Source organism: the organism of the source record quoted next, unplaced genomic scaffold, assembly GCF_019419815.1.
Source record: "Pyrus x bretschneideri cultivar Hongxiangsu unplaced genomic scaffold, Pyrus_bretschneideri_v1 Contig14, whole genome shotgun sequence".
In the NCBI taxonomy this organism is placed as follows: Eukaryota; Viridiplantae; Streptophyta; class Magnoliopsida; order Rosales; family Rosaceae; genus Pyrus; species Pyrus x bretschneideri.
The window spans coordinates 887,640-900,736 of NW_025999435.1; the positions used below are offsets into that span (position 1 = coordinate 887,640).

Sequence of the window (13,097 nt, forward strand, 5' to 3'; positions counted from 1 at the left end):
TTATGGGAAGAATATATTTGGTAAGAAAGGAGATAAGGAAATGAAGAAACAGAGAGAAGGGGAGGACTGCTGCCCAATCCGATAAGGAAGCTAAGAGGGCTGCTGCCCAATCAAGAAGATGAGAAAAGTGAAGGACCAACCAGAGAAGAGAGCAAGGAAGGGAAATGAGGGAGAGGAGATGCGCCGGATCTCCTTGACCCGTTTGTTCCTCATCGGACTTGCGCGACCTAGTGGTTTTCCATCATTTTTCCGTTGATTTTCCTGCGACTCGAACCTGGCCACCACCTAAAAATGAATCATCATCATTCCCTTTTCCAATTCCATGCAAAACCCAATTCTTTTAACCCCAATTTGAGGGGAATCGAGCTATCAAACTCGTGGGTGTGACATCCCACATCGCCAGGGGAGTGATCCTTATATGTATATTCTCATCCCTACCTAACACGAGGCCTTTTGGGAGCTCACTGGCTTCGGGTTCCGTAGGAACTCCGAAGTTAAGCGAGAAGGGGGTTAGAGCAATCCCATGATAGGTGACCCACTGGGAAGTTGCTCGTGAGTTCCCAAAAACAAAACCGTGAGGGAATGGTAAGCCCAAAGCGGACAATATCGTGCTACGGTGGTGGAGCGGGCCTAGGAAGTGGTCCGCCCTGGGCGGGGATGTGACAGTTTGGTATCAGAGCCTAACCCTGGTCGCGTGTGTGCCGACGAGGACGTCGGGCCCCTAAGAGGGGTGGATTGTGACATCCCACATCGCCCAGGGGAGTGATCTTATATGAATATTCCCATCCTTACCTAACACGATGCCTTTTGGGAGCTCACTGGCTTCGGGTTCCGTAGGAACTCCGAAGTTTAGCGAGAAGGGGGCTAGAGCAATTCCATGATGGGTGACCCACTGGGAAGTTGCTCGTGAGTTCCCAAAAACAAAACCGTGAGGGAATGGTAAGCCCAAAGCAGACAATATCGTGCTACGGTGGTGGAGCAGGCCTGGGAAGTGATTCGCCTCAGGCCGGGATGTGACATGGGGGTTCCGAAGGTTGCCACGGCGGAATCCGCCATTTGTGAAGTGTTTCTCTTCAATTACCATCACCAAAATACTCCTCAAAATGTCAGGAACAAGGCCCAATTAGTGGTTGGAGCGTCAGAGTTAATTTGAGGACGAATCACCAAACCAACACCCAAAGTATAGGGTTCTGACGGGTTCATAGCAATTTGGAGCTTTTCTCGGTCAAATGAGACTTGGTCACATGTATAAAACTTGCTATAATCATTGAGATCTTCATTTCTGTGAAATTTTGGAAATAGTTGGATTTTCCGGCGAGTCGGGGCGGCCGACCGCCACCCACGGCGGAGGGTGGCTAGGGGGTCGTCGATGTCATTCTTAGGCTAAATTAGATGCCTTGAGTTCAATCTTGGTAATTGTATGAGATAGGTTGATGGTTGGAACCTAAATTCTCTATGTTACGTTATTTGGTAAAAGTTTGAATTGACGATCTAACCGTTGGATTGTCACCAAACTTTAATACATTGTAGTACGTAATATTTGAGGACCATAAACTTACGGATCGGTAATCCGACGTACGAATCTTCCCGAATTGGATTTGTAAGTTCATAAAATAAAATGTTGACCGCCACTTGGTTTTGGCAATTGGCGAAAATCCGACCGTTGGATCGTAATGAAACATTAGGACATTGTTCTAGAAACATAATGTGGATCCTTGCAAGTAACGGATCGGAAATCCGTGATGCAGATCTTCCGGACTGAATTACATAGGGATGTGTGTAAATTATGTATTCTATCGGTAAGAACTCTGAGATGTGATTTGATAATTGTTCTAGGCGACGTTGGTTCGTGATGTCTCGATATTAAAGCTAGGAAGTCGTAGTGCGACAGGTGAGTGAGTCTTTTCCTTTCTATCGTATATATACACATGATTGATAATTCCACAGATATTTTAAGTTGACTTATGCATATTACCTACATATAATTACTGTGAATGCTTTGAAGTACTACTGCGAACTACGAATGGCTTAATCCCTGTTTAGGGTACTTAGGCAGTCTAACGAGATGTTAGATGCATCCATACAATAAATGAGACCAAATAATTGAGACAATAGCTTTGTTTGGGGAATTGAGCAATATGAGGGACATTGGTGGAAAATGTGAGATTTAACCTTATGTTTTGGTGGTTAAATGTTGGTCATAAATTAATGTGTGAAGAATCAAGAAATTGAAGTAAGGGTACGTAAGTAATGATAGTTAAAGTGCCTAATTGGGTTTATCACCGATAATTATTCCCGACGATAATAGTTCGGGAGTAAGGCGTTATAGCATATGCATTTTATGCCATATTATGTATATGTATATACTTGAAAATGTTATGACATGGTTGAGTATTAGATTGCATCATGGTATATCCATATGTATATTACCTGCACATAATTATTGTGAACGCTTTGAAGTGCAAAGGTGAACACAGGACACCCAGGTAAGTTCAGGTGAGTTTATGGTATTAGTTGGAATGATGGAGTTATGGCATGACTACATGTATATTTTAGGCAACTCCGACTTTGTCGTACATGTTGTAATAATAGGCAACTCCGACACTGTCATACAGGTTGCCCATGAGTCATATATGTTATAATAGATGCAGTTGAGCTCATAAACCTGCACCGTGGTGTTAGTGCTCCTGCCTATGGCCAAGGCACAATCTTTCACGTGATGCTCACCTCTTGCACTTTACGCTCACCTTGGATCCAAGGTAGGTGCACAGTCCTGTCACATGGACCACTATAGGTGGTTCCGACTTGTAGGTGACCTGCGATTAGTCGCACAGTCTTCACGTGATCGTAGCACTTGAGCGTACTTATTTACACCCAGTCCTGTTGTACAGACCACTAGAGGTGGTTTTGACTCGTGTGCAGGGATATGTGATGAGCGATGAGTTCAGCGTACAGGCCACAAGAGGTGGATCCGGCTGTCATATTATTTGGATATTGGATGAGCTATGGGTTCAGTTGTACATGCCACAATAGGTGGATTCGGCTAACATATTACTTCCATGGAATTATTTCACTTGGTTTACTTATTTCATTATGTTGAGATGTTGGGCATGGCATACATGTGAATTTTGCTATTCTGAGTATAGTTTCGATATCGATATGTATTCTATTTTCTGAGAAATTATTTAAGTTTTACGGCGAATGGTTATTACTTTTGTTAAGTGTAATGGTTTTGAAGAGCTTGTTTTCGCCCACTCACATTTTATGTTTTGCGCCCCTCCAGGTTTTAGTAGCAAAATTTCCGTATCGACGAGGATTCGTGACACTTCTCAGTACATGTGGCTTCTTATGATGGTATAACCATTATTTTTATTTTGCTGTACTTTACTTATGCTTTGTATCACGTGTGAATGGGTCCATAACCACTCACCGAGCACTCGTTTAGTGAGGCACTTTTAGGTTTTAAATTTATTCATAGTTTACGCATTATCACACTTTATGGCTTCGTCACCTTCCAGGCATCACTCAACAACACAACTCGATTTGGAGTTTTAGTGGACATTCCGGGTCGGAGTGTGTCAAAAATGGTACATTTTACATATAACAAATTGATATATTTAAGAATGGGTACATTTTAAGATTAAAACTTGAAAAATAATTACATGAATGGGTGCATAAAAGATTAAAAGTTGAAAACATTTTATAAAAAAGCTAATGGGTGCAATTATTAATTTTGGAAATGTTTTGAATGTACCCATTAGTTTTTTTATAAAATGTTTTCAATTGAAAATTCAATTACCGTGCAAACTTATTCTAATTTATTTATTTTAGAAATGCTTTGAATTGAAAATTAGTTAGGAGTTTAATAAAGTTGTGAGTATTAAAATTCTAAATCAATTATTAATTTTTATTTAAAAAAAGTTATCATTGCGTAACTTGGATTAAAATCTTATACTCTACAAACCAAACCCCAAATAAACCCAGACAGAGCAGAGAGAGAAGCCGCAAAAATGGGGAAGAAGGAGCAGTTAGCAGAGCTACTCGGAACCCTAGGAGACTTCACCAGCAAAGAGAACTGGGACAAGTTCTTCACCATTCGCGGCACCGACGACTCCTTCGAGTGGTACGCCGAGTGGTCCGAGCTCAGAGATCCTTTGCTCTCCCACCTCCCTCCCCAACCCCAAATTCTCGTCCCCGGCTGCGGCAGCTCCCGCCTCTCCGAACACCTCTACGACGCCGGCTTCACTTCCATCACCAACATTGACTTCTCCAAGGTCGCCATTTCGGACTGCCTCCGCCGCAATGTTCGCCACCGCCCCGACATGCGTTGGCGCGTCATGGACATGACCGCCATGCAGGTAATACTCACGCAATTTTAACTCTTTTTAACTCAATCGTCATCGAATGATTTGAATGATCGGATTATCGTTGCGAAATTTACAGTTTTCGGAGGAGGCATTTGATGTTGTAGTTGACAAAGGTGGATTGGATGCCTTAATGGAACCAGAGATGGGGCCTAAGCTTGGGGATCAGTATTTATCAGAGGTTCCTTGGAATTATTTTCATATTTAATTTTATGTTGTCAATAACTTAGTTTCATTCGTAATCGGAAAATGTTTGTTGAGTGGCATTGTATTGGTATTTTCCAGGTGAGAAGAGTTTTGAAGTGTGGGGGGAAATTTGTTTGCCTTACACTGGCAGAGTCACATGTTTTAGGTATTACTTAATTGCTTTCGGTTCTGCATTAGGTATATTTAAGTAAAATTCTTAACTCTTAATTATCTTGTGGTACTGCAACTCCAGCTTTGCTTTTCTCGAAGTACCGGTTTGGGTGGAAAATGGGTATTGATGCCATACCTCAGAAACCGTCTGGTAAGCCAAGCCTTCAAGCATATATGGTGGTTGCTGAGAAAGAGGTTTCCAGCGTGTTGCAGGATGTCACAATATCTTTCAATAAGTCTTCTTTTGCTTGTAGGGGAAGTCAGGTAAAATACCCGACCTACATGCCTTATTTACCCATAATTCTTGCACAATAAAGGTTACAACTGAATAACTAGTTGGTAGTAGGGAGTGCAATTTGCAATCTTTCTTCTATGGTGTAAGCTTGGTTTCATAAATTGGTAATCCAGTTTCTCGAAAGATTGACAGAAGCTTTTTGTTGTGGATTAGGCTTCTGGACTTCTTGAAGCTGTTGATAAGGAGAACCAAATTCGTAGAGAATACTTCCTTGGTTCGGATGTATTGTACTCTCTTGAAGAGTTAAATCTTGGAGCTAGAGGGGATTTGACTAAACTTTCCCCAGGCAGTCGTTTTCAGCTTAATTTGGGCGGTGGATCCCGTTTCAGTTACAGAGCTGTAGTTCTTGATTCTCAGGAATCATCTGGTCCATTTGCGTATCATTGTGGGGTTTTTATTGTGCCTAAGGTTTGTATTTGTGAACTTCTCTGGTTATTGCACATTTGCACTGTATTGTACCATAGTGCACTTGCACACATAAATGTAATGAAAATTTTGAACCAAATAGAGTTATTTTGACCCAAGTCTTCTGCAACCCTTTAATGGAAAAGCAAAATGGAAGCATAATAACTTGTCAAACTACATATGCTGCATGTATAATGTTACCTGACTTTTATGAAATGGGTTTGTCTCATGAAACCACAGTTGATACTAGTCCTGACCGTTACATGCTTGTTATTCTGGCAATGCATCTTGCTTTCAGTTGGCTGTAGCGTTGTGCCATCCAAGTATCCAACATTGGGTCTATCTTTCATCCATCACCTTGCCTGGTTTGTTAAGAAATTAAGAGACATATCTCCATGAAAACATCTCTTTCGCTCTCTCAGGTCTCCAGTAACTAAGATAAATGTTTTAGGATATTGTATGATGTGCATTAAGGATTGTTTGTACAGTGGGCTATTCATATCGAGTTCTGCCATATTTTGGGAAAATGTGTAGCTATAAGGTATATTGAAACACACTTTCACTTATTAGTTGTCATGTTCTTTTTGAAAAAAAAGAATAGAGAGGAAGAAGTTGACAAACAGAGTCAATTTTATATGCTTGCGGGGCTCAAATCTACGGGAACATCATAACAATTTTACGATTATATCGTGTGTAATTCATCTCCAATCTAATATTTTCTCTGTATTCTTAGTTTGTCTATTAGTTCCTGTTAAATAAATAAGTAAATTTATATTTCAGACTCGGGCTCATGAATGGCTATTCTCCTCTGAGGAAGGACAATGGATGGTAGTAGAAAGCTCTAAGGCAGCTCGTCTAGTAATGGTACAATTTCATCAAAGTCAAAAAGTCTTTGTGGTCCTCATTTTGGAGGTTATTCTTTTTGTTGCTATTCTAAACCTGATTTATATGTTGAATTAAGATTTTATTAGATGCCAGCCATGTTAGTGCCAGCATGGATGACATTCAGGTAATGCTTATTTGTCTTAATCTTTTGATGTGGCATTCTCAATTCTGACAGTTTAACCCTATTAATTATGGTTATTTACTATCTTATTTTGGTCTCCCTTTCAGAAGGATTTATCTCCCTTGGTTAAACAATTGGCGCCTGGAAAAGATGACAATGGAGCCCAGATTCCGTATGTATTCGCATCGCTTCTTTTTGTTTTATATTCCAGAACGCCAACTTAATATATATCTAAGTAATATGTATAGTTTTTGGAGATGAAATGACCTGATAAAATAACATAGTTATCATCATTATTCTTGCTGTGATTTTTTCTTGTGTGCGCCTATCAATAAAATACCCCACAGATTGGTTGTTGGAGCAAACAACTAGGACACTATTCTAAGGATGCTAATACTATACTTTGAAGCACATTATAGAACTTTGGTACCTTGATGTTTTCCAAGTTGTCATGATGCAAATACTCATTACATGCCAAAGATCATTTCTAGTATTATTAGCAACGATATATGGGTCCCAACTGCAAAAATATTAAGGTTTTTGTTTCGAAGCTGCTATTATAGGATCACTGTTACCCCCATTTCAGAATTATCAATACTTATACTCAGACAGAGGTTGTCAGTTTTAAATCGTTTGATCTAGTACAAAACTAAGAACAATTGGTCCTGTCCTGACTCAATGTCATCAGTAGGGTTGACTGTTGACTTTGTGACTTGTCTAATATGACTTACACATTAATAACGAATTGCTTTTATGTTTTCAGTTCCCTCTGGTCTTGTGGTATTGCAACTACAAAATTTTATGATAATATGTCTGTACTCTATGGCTCAGGCAGTTATATGTTTCTTATACGTTTGTATTGGCTGGTTGCTTTTGCAGATTCATGATGGCAAGTGATGGGATCAAGCAACGAGATATTGTTCACCAGGTTTTTTTTCTTTTCTTTTCTTTTTTTTTTTTTAACTACGAGGACGTTGATTTTACTTGTTTACAATTGGAAAAGGTTGGTGGAAATTATTAAGCAAATGCCATTACTTCTTCTTCTATTCGTAATGCAATGGAATATAAATTATGTAGATACCAGTTGAAGTATGTAGATACTAGTTGAAGTGTTACCAAATAGTCGAAATTTAGTATATAAGCATAGTTTAACAAAGTTCCACAGAATTTAACATAGTTTTCTTAAATTTCTAGAGCTTATGGTCACCTTCACCTACATAAGATTTTGTGACTGTCTAAAGTACCTTTAGGCTTGACAGTGCTTGTTCCCTAGATAACAAGATAGTGACTCGTATTTATGTGGTAGCTTTAAACTCTGCAGTAGCCTTCGATGCCCCTATATCCTGAGTTTAGTGGTGTTTGAGCTTTGGGACTCCATAGTTTGTCTGACTTGTTGACTTGGCTGTGATTGCCCTGAGTTTGGTGGTGCTTGAGCTTTGGGACTCCATAGTATGTCTGACTTGAAAGGGACAGTGGAGTCTTCAAACATATAAACATGGCACACTTCTTTAGCTTCTTACAACTAGAACTTGCCCAGAATAAGCTCCAGTCAAAGTTCCTTATAAAGTAGGTCATAGGAAGCAACAACAAAGCATAGTCAGAGGTGCAAGGAAAACTTAAATTTCATAGTTGAATTGCTCAAATTTGTGTTTCTTATGTGATGAAACTTGTTTAAACTATCTCATCCAGGCACGAAGCGATTGAAACATTGAGAAGGCTTTCCCTCACTAAGCCTGGCTAACTGAGATCATTTAGAAAATGTTCTCAGTTTGGTGTTACCCTTGGCCTAGCCCATTCGCTCCCCAATTGAGGCCCACCCACTAGTCCCCAGTACCTAGGTTCACCCCACCCCAACTTTGTAGGCTTGCTCCGTTCCTGATCCCGTACTTTGACTGCTGGTTGCCCCTAAATCATACAATAATACGATTCTTATAAGGTTATAATAGTTATTTCAAAATAAGGTTTGGATCCATTGTCAATGTTCTGAAAAATGGATGTTGTGAAATTTATTATGAATTTCTTCATATCACACTATTCTTTATCAGCCTTTGTGTATGAGATGGATACCAATCTTCTCATGTCCTTTAGTAAATGAAAACATGTTTCGCTTGCATGCATCTGCAGGTCACATCAACAATAACTGGCCCAATTATAGTTGAGGACGTGATTTATGAAACTGTTGATGGTGATATCAGTCGCATTCTACCATCCAGAGAGTTGACATTTCGTCGCCTTGTTTTCCAAAGAAGTGAGGGTTTGGTTCAGTCTGAAGCTCTTCTATCAGAGGAAGGATCTAACAGTAAAGTTGTTGGTGAGACAGAGAGAAAAAAGACAAATTCATCTTCCCGATCTAAAAGAAAAGGAATCCAGAAAAGAAGTGGTGGTATTGAATCTATTGATCTGTGTCTTTGCCAATATAATTTGAATTGAGTTTCCCTCCTGCTGGTTTGTTTTGCTTCAATCATGAAATTTATATCTGTTCTAATATTAGTATCTTCTTAATTGTCTATTGATGGAACATGAAAAAGCCTTATGCTGATTAGACAAAACCTTCTGAAAAACCTACCTGCATGAATTTTCACTTCTTCTGACAAACCATTCTGAAAAACCTACCTCATGTTCAAAAGAATGTAGTATAATTCTTCTCAAAAACTAAATAGCATAGTGAATATACATGCATGTTGGAAACTTTTAAAAGTATCACTGCACCTGGTACTGGTGGGCTTGACACACGGAGTTGTAATCATCAAATTATTCTATTGTCATTGTTTTACCTATTGTAGTTTTGTAACTCTTTATCGTGTTCCATCAGCCTAATTGAAGATATCATTGTTTCTGCTGGTGTCCATTTTATCCTTTGCATTTTACTCATTCAGTTTACTTAATTTCGTTATTTTTAATTTGAAGAAACAAGCCACCAGCTGAAGGTCTATCATGGATATTTGGCTAGTTCTTACCATACAGGGATTATTTCTGGATTAATGTTGATCTCTTCTTATTTGGAAGGCATGGCATCAGCTCACAAATCAGTAAGCATTTTATTTCTGACTATCTTTCAGTAAAAAGGTCTTGCTTGATGGCAAAAAAAATGGATCGGCTTCTGGTTGCTTTATATTCAAAATGTGATTAAATAAAAAAGCTATTTTAATTTCCTCCTTAGCACCCTTCTAAATTCACCTTTCCTCCTTAGCACCCTTTTAAGAATGTCACCTTTAGGAGTAATTTGAATGAGGAGCTCATACAGGTAATTTTTCATCTCGGATTAGTAAAGTTTTGTTTAACTTCAATCCAGTCCGAGAAAAGAGTTAGTCTTCTAATACCCGATGATCATGTTTTAATTTCTTTGTGTTATAGTATTTTTTTTAAATGAAGTTTTTATTTTCTATAACATAAATTGAAAACTGTCAATCGTGTTCTGACTGTAGAAACATTTATATAAGCGTGGTGTTAGGCTTTAGTTTAATGAGGGCAAATTTTTATGTTCATCTATTAAATGTACCCATGCACACTGCTATATGCATTCTCAGGTTAAAGCAGTTGTAATTGGTCTTGGAGCAGGTTTACTTCCTATGTTCCTTAACAGATGTCTGCCCTTTGTGCACACTGAGGTAATTTTACACTTAAACCATCTCCCAGAAGAAAAATAAAAATTTCAGAGTTTCGATATCGTCTTTGGTGATAAAACTCATTTAGTGCAAATGCGGTAATCACTTATTATTTGTACAGGTGGTGGAGTTGGACCCTGTAGTCCTCAAACTTGCAAAAGAATACTTTGGTTTTGTTGAAGATGATTGCTTACAGGTAGTTCACTGTACATCATGCTTCTATTTGAACACCCTATGGCACCTGCGCCCCCGCCACCCTATTGTTGCCCTCAACGCTCAACTAATCACTGCTAATTTCTTTATTTTATTTTTTCATTTGAAGTTTGTTTTTAATAATATGTCTGTTATAGTGATTTTCAAGAAGGTAAATTTCCATTAAAATCTGGGTGGGGAAGTAAATCTTTTGGGCTTGGAGATCACCTTTTTTAAAAATTTCGTATGCTTCTTTATGCTTGATTGCTGGACTTGATAATGAATTTACAGTTTAGTGTAAAGCGCTTTAGTTGCATGTCAGTTTCAAATTATTCTCTGTACAATCTTTGTGATAGTGTGTAAGAGTAAAACACTGACATAAGTGAATTGACGACGATTGAGGAGAGAAGCATATCAGTTAAGATGGACAAAAGATTGGAAAAACATCTCTCTTTAAGTTTGGTGTTCTTTTGTTTCCTTGTTTTGGATTACACATTGAGAAAGCACTTAGACGCAAACATAGCTCCTGGACATGTACACATCCTGTAAATGAAATTATACTTTGTTATCCTTCGTATCTTGAAGTTGTATTGTACCCAATATGTATCACTTCTTAGATTTATTTTGGTGTATCAGGCGCACGTTGCTGATGGGATTCAGTTTGTTAGAAATATTGCAAATTCTGCTGCTTCTGATGAAACTTCTCTTGTTCAAGACGAGAAGGATGCTCAATGCAACACTTCTTCCAATGGTGATTTCGAAAGCAAGGTGATTTCAAAGGTTGACATACTTGTTATTGATGTGGATTCGGCAGACTCAAGGTGAATTCAGACTGCACCTATTTTGCAAGTAAATGTATCCATATAAAAAGCAATCTGATGTTAAAGCCATCAAATTCTAATAAGTTTCATTTGTCATTTACAGCTCTGGGATGACCTGTCCTGCAGCGGATTTCGTGGACGAATCATTTCTTCAGACTGTAAAGGATGCACTTTCTGAGAAAGGTCTATTTATTATTAATTTGGTATCACGGTCGCAAGCCATAAAAGACACTGTTATTTCGAGGATGAAGGTGGTAAGAATAGGAAACTAATTTTAGTTATTGTTCATATAAAAATTCTCTTATCTCTTGTATGCAGGAGATTTGTCCTACCAATACATGTAGGCTTTAAAAGTCCTTTTTCAACTCACTTGAATTAAAAGAAAAGATTTCAGTCTGACACTGTAGGATTAGGATGGTGAAAAAAGATTGGCTCTGGTAGTTTTTCTGCTAAATCAAGTTGGCTTGAAGGCTCTCGGTTTAATAATGCAGTGTTAATTTCAGTAAATCGTATTCCTGTTAGGTTGTCCACATGATAATGTGCTTGAATGGTATTCATGTATTTCTGATCTGCAATTTAATTTTGTTCTTCAGGTGTTTAGCCATCTCTTCTCCCTTCAGCTTGAAGAAGACGTCAATGAAGTAATCTTCGGTCTTTGCTCAGCTTCTTGTATCGAGGAGGTTTCCTTCCCTGAAGCCGCTCTTCAACTTGAGAAATTACTAAAACTGGAACACACGGAGATAAGCCAAAGCATTATAAATACTACGAAGAAGTTGAGACATTTGAAGTGACTCCAATTGATTGAAGTTTTCAGAGATGATGCCTCTAAATCATGTCATTGGCGCCCGCAACTCAACCACTTGTAAGAAGAGTCTTCAGGTTCAATTAATATTGCGAGAGGATACTCGTTAAGAATGCGTGCTGGAGCCGCGGATTGGTTCTCTTGTTCAGCTACTTGAATGCTTGTCTGGGTTACTCTGCCATCGAGATCTTGTGAGAATGATCTGTGTTGTCCGTACGAAAGTCACAAAATTATTGAGAAAAATTGGTTACAATTACAAAGACAAGACTAGTGCAATGAAACGAGATATCTAGATTGTTCCAATGTTGCTACATATATTTTCGTTCAAAGCCGGCTTCAATATAATGTTATCTTTCGTTAAAACCTCGAAGTTGATATATGACAAATTGGCAGAAATACATTTTTGCAATCGGTAAATGTGGTACAAACAACGATATTGACTCTTTCCTTGTACATAAGCAGTCTTGTCGCACTCAAGTTTGTTGACCCCTCTTTGAATCAATGCTGGCAAATCTCTAGGTATACAAAACTCAACATTATCTTTAATAACCTTTCTTTTATTTAAACATTTTTCATTATTTAAATTGAATGGGGAAGGGTTATCGAAAAAAGGCTAAAATCAATATCGGGCTAAAATTTTAAGTCATGCCTATAGAATGATAGAAGCTGTTTTTCGATTATGGTAATAATGTATTATATTTATATTGAGTTTTATATTTTGAGGTTGACCCATTGTGCGGCCTAACTGAATTATGCACATAATAGAATATCGTTGTTTAAAAAGAAAAGAAAAAAATAATTTTCCAACAATACTATTTTTACTTCTATATTTCTTTCAAATTTATTGCATTCATATTGCATACGATATACATTCTTTTATATATATTTTTTAAATTCCATATTCATTATATGCATACTATATACATTTTTCCCCCTTAGTAGAATGCAAAACATAGTCCAAGATCCAAAAATAATTAGATGGAATGTAATCATAAAATAAAAGGAAAACTAATGGAAATGACTTGAAAATTTTGTGTTTTAATCAAAATGACAAAAAAGTACTGTAAATTAATAGTACCATGAGTGACTTTTTAAAGTTAAAATGTCATTTTTCGTTAAAATAAAAAGTAAATGTCTCGTTAAAACTTCCTAAATAAAACTTCCAATAAAAAAAATTACTAAAATAAATAAATATAATTGTCAAACTCGTAATTCGCTAAAAGAAAAAAAATCACAGCAACCTCCGGTTC

At 37.8% G+C, this 13,097-nt stretch overlaps 1 protein-coding gene across 2 annotated transcripts; it reads left to right on the top strand.

The window, feature by feature from the left end:
• Positions 1-3,960: 3,960 nt before the first annotated feature.
• LOC125475178 (eEF1A lysine and N-terminal methyltransferase) lies at positions 3,961-12,150 on the top strand. Of its 2 annotated transcripts, none has more exons than XM_048579578.1 (16): positions 3,961-4,358; positions 4,444-4,545; positions 4,650-4,716; positions 4,804-4,985; positions 5,170-5,424; positions 6,202-6,285; positions 6,383-6,430; positions 6,535-6,599; positions 7,307-7,355; positions 8,552-8,810; positions 9,335-9,456; positions 9,955-10,035; positions 10,154-10,228; positions 10,861-11,045; positions 11,149-11,296; positions 11,639-12,150. In XM_048579578.1, exons 1-16 carry the CDS (start codon positions 4,011-4,013, stop codon positions 11,834-11,836), a joined length of 2,268 nt encoding a protein of 755 aa, XP_048435535.1. In that variant the 5' UTR covers positions 3,961-4,010; the 3' UTR covers positions 11,837-12,150. The 2 variants fall into 2 exon arrangements, with proteins under 2 accessions (XP_048435535.1, XP_048435534.1); XM_048579577.1 differs by having other exon boundaries at positions 3,964-4,358; positions 11,149-11,299.
• The last annotated feature ends 947 nt before the right edge of the window (positions 12,151-13,097 follow it).